The 8,774-nt window shown below is 45.2% G+C and overlaps 1 protein-coding gene across 1 annotated transcript; it reads right to left on the bottom strand.

The window, feature by feature from the left end:
* Nucleotides 1-6,556: 6,556 nt before the first annotated feature.
* GPR12 (G protein-coupled receptor 12) lies at nucleotides 6,557-7,811 on the bottom strand. Its single transcript, XM_039255545.1, has one exon. The coding sequence runs from the start codon at nucleotides 7,802-7,804 to the stop codon at nucleotides 6,800-6,802; it is 1,005 nt and encodes a 334-aa protein (XP_039111476.1). The 5' UTR covers nucleotides 7,805-7,811; the 3' UTR covers nucleotides 6,557-6,799.
* Nucleotides 7,812-8,774: the final 963 nt, after the last annotated feature.

Here is an 8,774-nt window from a genome sequence, read left to right as displayed (position 1 = left end):
AGAATCCCATAGATTCTAAGTATGCTGTCTGGTGAGAAATGCAAATCCAAGGCTTTCAGAGAATGCTGTTAAGATGTTCTTTTACCTCTTAAAGTATTCTGCCTGTAATTGTCCATTCAAACACTCACCTACCGGAAATCTGTGACATGGTAAATGTTTTCATTTCTGTTCCATGCTTATTTCCAGTTGAAAGCGTGTTCATGGGTGTTTGATGTTACCATTTGAATTTCAGTGATTAAAAATTTCCCAGAATTCTTCTGTAAATGTTTTATACTATAGACAAATATTTAAGTTGTATATTGAAATCCGCTTCAAGTATGGACTTTGGCATACTTCCACTGGATAAAAAAATATTCTCACCTCCTGGGGCACAAAGGAAGGACAATGGTAATGACCATCGGTAACAGTTAATATTGACCATATTTTTGATGTTGAAAATTAACGAAAGATTACAGATAAGTAGCAAAACGCAGATGAGATATTTTGAAATTTCTCTGAGGTTCCTAGCTGGAGAAAGGCTGCTGTGAGATGAGTTCAGCTGAATTGTAGAACACAGAACAAAAGCTTCCACCTCAGTTACCTCAGGATGAATTCATGCATGTCCATAAACCACATATGTCATAGAGAAAATTGTCCTGCTTGAAAACAATGGCAGTGAAAACAAACCTTTGTTGCAACTGTTGTGTGTGTAGACACACAGATTTTTGTGTATGCTCTTGCATGCATCTGGAAACATATTGCATCAATACGTAACACTCTGGAAGAATTACCTTATGAAAATGGTGGCTGGAGTTTTAAAAAGTGAGAACACTAACATGGAAAATTATATTTATAGATCTTTACTAGATACTGAGAAATTCTAGGAGAAGTTCAAAGCTCATGTCCACTGAACATGGACTAGTTATCTATCCACTTCTGACAAGAATAAAGATATATGTAAAAAAATACATTATAGACATATATAAAATATATATATATTTAAAGGTATTTATTTTATTTTTTTAAAGTTTATTTATTTGAGAGAGAGAGAGAGTGAGTGTGTGTGTGTGTGTGTGTGTGTGTGTGTGTGAGTGAGCAGGGGAAGGGGAGAAAAAGGAGAGAGAGAGAATCGCAGGCAGGCTCCACACTGCCAGTGTAGAATCTGATGTGGGGTTCAAACTCACAAACTGTGAGATCATGACCTGAGTTGGAAACCAAGAGTTGGATGATTAACTGACTCAGCCACCTAGGCACCCCTAAAGTGTTTAGTTTTTTTACTTTATTTATTTATTTATTTATTTAATGTTTATTTATTCTTGAGAGAGAGAGAAAGAGAGAGAGCGAGCAGGGGACGGGTAGAGAGAGAGTGGGAGACACAGAATCCAAAGTAGGCTCCAGGCTCTGAGCTGTCAGCATAGAGCCCAATGTGGGGCTCGAACCCACGAACCGTGAGATCTGACCTGAGCCAAAGTCAGACGCTTAACCGACTGAGCCACCCAGGCGCCCCTTACTTGATTTTTAAAAAGTTTTTTCATTTATTTTGAGACAGAGAGAGTGCAAATGGGGGAGGGGGAGAGAGAGAGAGAGGGAGAGAGAGAATCCCAAGCAGGCCCCTTACTGTCAGCAGAGAGCCCCATGCAGGGCTCCATCTCACCAGCCATGAGATCATGACTGAGCTGAAATCAAGAGTCAGATGCTTAAGCAACTGAGCCATCCAGGTGCCCCTGAAAGTATTTATTCTTTTTTTAAAAAAAATTATGCTTATTTATTTTTGGGAGAGAGACAGAGCACGAGCAGGGAAAAGGGGCAGAGAGAGAGGGAGACACAGAATCTGAAGCCAGCTCCAGGCTCTGAGCTGTCAGCACAGAGCCTGACGCGGGGCTTGAACCCACGAACCGTGAGATCATGACCTGAGCTGAAGTCAGACTCCCAACCGACTGAGCCACCCAGGTGCCCCTAAAAGTGTTTATTCTTATCAGAGGTTAATATATTATATGTAACAATTATGTTATTATATATTATGTTATATATGTATATTAATATATATGTACAAAATATGTGTATATTATTATAAATATATCTATTTTGAAGAATGGGGGAGATGTGACAGTTACCTGTGCGACTCAAAGTGTCTGCAAACCATTATCACCAGCCTTAGCAGCACCCAGGAGCTTGTCAGGAATTAAGCAATGCCTCAGACCCACTGATGCCGACTCTGCATTTTAACAAGATTCTTGGGTGATCTGTATGCTTTTTAAATAATTAAGATTCCAGGATCCCTAGTTGAAATGACCAATATTTTTTCCTGTATTGTTTGCCAGAGGACAGTGGACCCATCTGCTAACTCAAATCATGTTTTCACTTCCTTGATATATTCAAACTACATCTTACATTTTAAAGTTCCAACTAGGGGTGCCCGGATGGCTCAGTCAGGTGAGCGGCTGGCTTCAGCTCAGGTCATGATCTCGCGGTTCGTGGGTTCGAGCCCCGCATTGGGCTCTGTGCTGACAGCTCAGAGCCTGGAGCCTGCTTCAGATTCTGTGTCTCCCTCTCTCTCTGCCCCTCCCTTGCTCGTGCTCTGTTTCTCTCTGTCTCAAAAATAAATAAACTATTTAAAAAATTAAAAAAAAATAAAGTTCCAACTAGATATCAAAATTATTTAGTTATCATTAAAAGTTTTAAGGGGACAAGAAGGCAATTTGTCCCTTTATTATAGCAGGGGTATAAACAATATAAAAACATAAACATTGTTCAATGCAAGACCAGAGTAGTCAGTTATTTAATAATGTATTTTATTTATTTGTTTGTTTGTTCATTAAGTAGGCTCCACCCCCAAAAGGGGTGCTCTACTGACTGAACCACCCAGGTACCCCTTTAATATATATTGTAAATCTGAAATGGTAAGTCACACTAATTTCATATATATATATGTGTGTGTAAAACTGTGAGTCAATCGTTATTTTAATGATGGATTAAGCATTCTCTATTAAAAAATGTTTTAAAAATCTCCAAGATACTTTATTGGAAATAAACATCCCCATTTCTCATCTGTTCTTCTTCTTTTTTTTTTTTTTAAGTTTATGTATTTATTTTGAGAGAGAGAGCACACGAGCTGGGGAGGGACAGAAAGAGAGGAAGAGAGACAGAATCTCAAGTAGGCTCTGCACTATCAGGGCAGAGCCTGATGCGGGGCTTGAACCCCCAATCCGTGAGATCATGACCTGAGCCGAAGTCAAGAGCTGGACGCTAACTGACTGAGGCACCCAGGTGGCCCCCTCATCTGCTCTTTTAGACTTATTTAAAACCTACTTGAAATTCTAGAGGGATCTAAGACTATTCCTCCTTGCCAAGTCCACTGAGTGAGTCTCCCTTTTTGAACTTAGCTCTCCAGTTTAGGCTTTCGGGGACAGAGGTCCCTGCGTCCCCATTCCAACCCGTGCCACCACAGGGATCAAGAAGTAAGATGGCACCCGTTAGCATCAGGAAACAAAGTTAGTGATGTAAAGAAATACACATTTAAAGGGACAAAGGAAACAAAACCCCGGGTAATCACAGCCTGGATAATTAGCCTCGGCTCCGGATTCTGCCGCAGTCACTGAGGTGTGTTAGATAAAAGGATAGCTTTCTATAAATTTCTTGGTAGCTAAATGCTTTCATCATATGGAGTAAAAGTCTCTTCGGGACTGTTGGGGATATGAATGTTTTCCACCGTGTATTTAGTCTTGTTGCCAAATGAGCGTTATCGAATACAAATGCATTCATATGTGTATACGTTCACACACATACATATACTTCAAGACGTGCACCCATCTCCTAATAATGAACTTCGTAGAAACAAAGTAGCTTTGTAGGAAACCATACAAACATCCCTAAACCTTCACAATGTAAACAGTAAGGGCACGTGATAGTTTAATGGAACAATAGCTTAGCTGAAATCAGAGGTTTTAAAAACAGGGTCAAAAGCAACCATCTAACTAGTATTTTTTTATAGGAGCATTACAGACTGATGTAAGTGTATAATAGGAAGCTTAAAATAACAAGTGGAGGGAAAATCTGTATAAGGGCAGCCCTCAGCCTGCTGCACCAAAATATTGCAAAGCACCCCTAGAGACGGGCCTTGGTTCCAAATTAAGCAGGGAAATGCTTAATGAAGAAAAGTACGTTAAAAAATACCGTTTTGCATAGGACCATGTCGACAGTCACATCTCATGTAATTTTTAAATTTTTTAAAACATTTATTCATTTTTGAGAGAGAGAGAGACAGGGACAGAGCATGAGCAGGGGAGGGTCAGAGAGAGAGGGAGACACAGAATCTGAAGCAGCCTCCAGGCTCTGAGCTGTCAGCACAGAGCCCGACGCAGGGCTTGAACTCGTGAACTGTGAGATCATGACCTGAGCTGAAGTTGGACGCTTAACCGACCGAGCCACCCGGGCACCCCACACCACATATCATTTTAAATAGGAAGCTTTGTCATAATTGCAGAAGTAAAACATAGTGATGGTAACAAGTCCGCATCATTCCCTCAGCCCTCATGTCTAGTGAAGGCTGCCAGGCAGCCTGGTGCAGGGGAGGGGTCAGGCATAAGCTTTGGGAAAACCCGGGCTTGGATCTTGACTCTACCCTGGAGCTCTGTGACCTCGGATAAATTGGTTAGCTTCTCTTCACCCTAATTCTCTTACCTGGAGGTGTGTTTTAGTGAATCCAGCAACAGGGCAGTTAAGGCATCCGGCACGGGGCCCAGGCACACAACATTTGGTAACAAACAGTAGACGTCATTATCACTATGATTCTTACTCTTAGACATATGCAAAAGGACCACCATTTCTACAAAGACAGTGTTTATTGCTTTACAACCTCATTATGGATATTTCCCAGCACTTGTCACAACCAACTTACCTCAGTCATTTCTCACAAGGAGACGCTATTGCGTTTCACGTCATTAAAAACAAACAGACCCATCGTGTCCGATCTACCAGCTCCATCAAATGTTCAGAGGAAATTGTTTAAAGGCATCAAGTTGGTTAGATCGGTCATATGGTGATATGTGTGAAAAATCCTTTCCCTCTTCTGAAATATTTCACTCTCCTGCTTCCACAAGGAACTTAGGGGAGGAGACCCAGATTCAAGTACAGGATTTATTCACACTTGTGCTACATACCAAGGGGAGACAGGGCATCAGTATGCAGGTTGCCAGAACGTTCCGGACACCACCACGGCCATAACCGTTGGGACAAACCAATGAAGTTCATTTATTACCAATGATTCCCCGAGGACCCTGAAATACTGGTCTTGCCACGATCGGAATGGGCTCAGCTGATATCCCATCCAGAAACTCTTCCACTGGTATACAGACATTACTATAAACCCATGGAAGGTGTAGGAGGGTATCTGTGTCTAAAACATCTGTCTGCACTAAGGGAAATGGTGCTTGGACACAACGATTTTGCAATATGTTTAAAGCCGATTCCTCTGTGTCCTTTCTTGACAAAAATCTTTGCTCTCTGAGAACAGGCAACACAGTTTTTATCGCATTTAAGTTGAGTTTTTTTTTGGTGAAAAGAAGGAAAAGGAATGCCAAGTTAGCTTTTCATGAACAGCCACATGGTCATTCTGCTTGTGAACGTACATAGGATAGCTCACATATGTCACGGTCAGATACGCGTGGCATACGTGCACCCACCAACTTAATTGTTAAAATAAGAGACCACCTGTTTCAAATGCACTTTGTACCACAGACAGTATGAACCAGAAATATTTGATCTACAATATTTAATTCTATTTGTCTCAATCAAGAATAACTCTTAATACATTCTTAGATATAGAGTGATAGGAAACGTGATGTTTTTGTATTTTGTGATAGCTTTACATTGCTTTATTTTTCAGAATATACTCAAATAAATGTAACCTACTCTTGATCGATGTCGTTTAATGTTTTCTTTTGTTCCCTGGAAACAATCAGACTGTGGTTTAAAAAACTACGAAGGTGGATCTAATCAATCCTACTTCCTATAAGATCCAAACAAATTTCATAATGCATTTTAGAGACACATTGAAAAGCTATATTGAAAGCGGACTCATTTGATTCAGGATTTACATGGCAACATTTGAAAGTAGTGGTCTAGCTAACACAGGCACCCGTGCAGAAAGTTACAACATTCACAGAAATACCGAAGTAATTCTTGTGAACAGTAATTGCTCCAAGTAAAGAAAGAAGGGACAAAGAATGGGTACATAGTTTCCGTGTTGGTAACTTATCACTGAGTTCATGTTAATAAAACCAGGTCTCTTCCAAACACAATCGTGTAAACTATCTGTGTTGGCTCCGAAGAGATTATATTCAGTTAGATACATGCAGCGTTGCAAATCTACCTTGACATTAAAAAAAAAAAAAAAAAAAAAAGTCTGGAAAAAGTCATTTCTCCTCCATTGTTCTCAATAATTCCATTTTATTTTACAGTCCAAGTAAAAACTCTAGGACCAGGTTACTTTTTATAACATCATGGCCATAGCATGTACTTTCTTTCCCACCCACTACCCAGCCTCCAAGTAAAATAGAAAACAAAAATCCCCGCCCCTCAACAAAACAAAATCATTTTTTTTTTTAAATAAAAAGGGCAGAGACACCAGCAACGTGGTTTCCACTCCAATCACTGAGCTCATCTAAATGACTGCTTCAGGACTGCCGGGTGCTGCTGTGGCTCAAGAGAAAATCCAATAGAAAAAATTTAAGGACAGCATCTGGACCATTTGGCCGGGCAGTGGAAATGCTTGGTGGATGCAGAATTCAGTGTGCAGTGTGTCCTCGTAAGGGAGCCCCTCCTACACGTCGCTGGGCGACCGTGCTCTCTGGGCGAGACTGGAGGGGATGCAGCCGCAGCAGATGAGACAGAGGGCTTTCTGGATCTCTTGGTTCCTGAAAGCGTATATGACAGGGTTGATGATGGAGTTGTAGGTGGCGGGCAGGAGGGTGGCGTAGGTGTAGATGGAGGGGTAGGTGTAATCCGCGATCAAGGAGTAGAGGGTGAAAGGCATCCAGCAGGCAGCAAAGGTCCCCAGAATGATGGCCAGGGTGGAGACCCCTTTCCGGGTGGTCACGTAGTGGGAGGTGGCCAGGAAGTGATGCTGCAGGGCTATCTGATGGGCGTGGCGCATCACAATCTTGCAGATCTGGATGTAGAGCTGAAGCATGAGCGCAAACATGAAGAGGAAGGAGACGGAGAGGATGGCCGCGTTGTTCTTGGTGAGGGGTCTGACCACGCTGCAGGTGGACTCGTCTCTGAGGCAGTTCCAGCCCAAGACGGGCAGCAGGCCCAGGCAGAGGGAGGTCCCCCAGAGCATGGTGAGCATGACATAGGTAAACGTGACCGTCCTCTCCGAGTGGTATGTCAGAGCGTAATACAGGGAGAGGTAGCGGTCGACAGTGATAGCCAGCAAGCTGCAGACAGAGGCAGAGAAAGAGGCGACAATGAGTCCGACTGTGACCAGCTTGGTGGCCTCTGACTGAAGCAGGTAGGCAAAAACAAAATTGATGATGAGTCCGATGCCGGCCAGTAGGTCCGCCAGAGCCAGGCTGCCTATCAGCAGGAACATGGGTGCTCGCAGGCTGGGGTTATGGAAGATGATAAGGACCACAATGGCATTTTCACAGGAGATGAGGGTCCCCGAGGTACACAGGACAATGTCCCAGGGGTTGACAACCAGCTCTGGCTCCCGCTCTCCAGCAGGAACCTGGGAGGAGACGGCGGCCGAGACGTTCTCCGCAGCGCCAGCATCTAAATAATCCCGAGGCAGCCCGCTTAAATTGACCTTCAGGTCTTCATTCATTTTAACCCCCGTCCTCTTCAACGAAAAGACAGGCTTTTTAATGTTTAGACACAGCAGGGTGACAATCCAAGATCATGCAAAAAAACACACAGACGAAAGCCAGCCCCTACTCAGACACTACCATCCAATGCCACAAGCTTCATGAATTATCAAGTGTTACGGAACAAAACAAAGGGCGAAGTCTCGGTGGTTGAAAACCCACGACCACAGATGCCGTCCGGCGCTGGGGACAGCACAGGATCGGACTCGGAAACACGAGCGTGAGCGAGGCGGGCACACGCGGCGCCGCGGCGGTCTGTGTGCCAAAGTGCGGGGAACGCACATCTGAAAATCGCACGGTGCCTGCTGGGGACGGACCGCGGTTCCACACCGGGGCTGCCGCCCGGACAGCCGGCCGCAGCGACGAGTCGCGGGCCGGGGCCACCGTTCTCGATGGAATAGTTAAATCGCCTATTTCCATCGAACTCCCCCTCCCCACTCCAAAAAAAAAAAAAAAAAAAAAATCCCTCGCGCGCGAGCACACACTCACACCCCTCTCCCCAAGCCAGAACAAAGAGGGGTCCCGGACGTCCCCCCTGTGCACGGGGCAGTCGGGCCGGGGTCACAAAAGGCAGGTGTATGCGATGGGAGTGTGGAGACAGACAGACAGACACACGCCCATGCACTTGCCGCCGCTCCCCCTCCCCCGCCGGCGGCGGGCATGGGCGGAGGACGCGCGGGGACAGACTGGGCGCCGGGACAGGCGGCCCGCGGGGGCGGGGGCGGGGGGGGTCAGCAAGGGAGTCACCTTGGCGCGACCAGGCCGAAGGGGCTCCTCCGGTGCTCCCGAAGCGCGCGGGCTACTCCTGTCGCATGCCCGCGGCGGGGCCCGCGGCGGCGAGGGGCGGCGGCCGCGCCCGGGCGTGGGCAGCAGGGCGCGGGGCGCGCGCTCCGCGCCAGGTGAGCGGCGGGCGGCAGGTGAGCGGCGGGC

The sequence above is a fragment of the Hyaena hyaena genome, unplaced genomic scaffold (assembly GCF_003009895.1).
Source record: "Hyaena hyaena isolate Hyena2069 unplaced genomic scaffold, ASM300989v1 scaffold_11, whole genome shotgun sequence".
Taxonomy (NCBI): Eukaryota; Metazoa; Chordata; class Mammalia; order Carnivora; family Hyaenidae; genus Hyaena; species Hyaena hyaena.
This window is presented reverse-complemented; position numbering and strand designations above follow the sequence as displayed.

Excerpts from the sequence above, each read along its gene's own strand:
- GPR12 (XM_039255545.1), bottom strand. The coding sequence starts at position 7,804 with ATGAATGAAGACCTGAAGGTCAATTTAAGCGGGCTGCCTCGGGATTAT.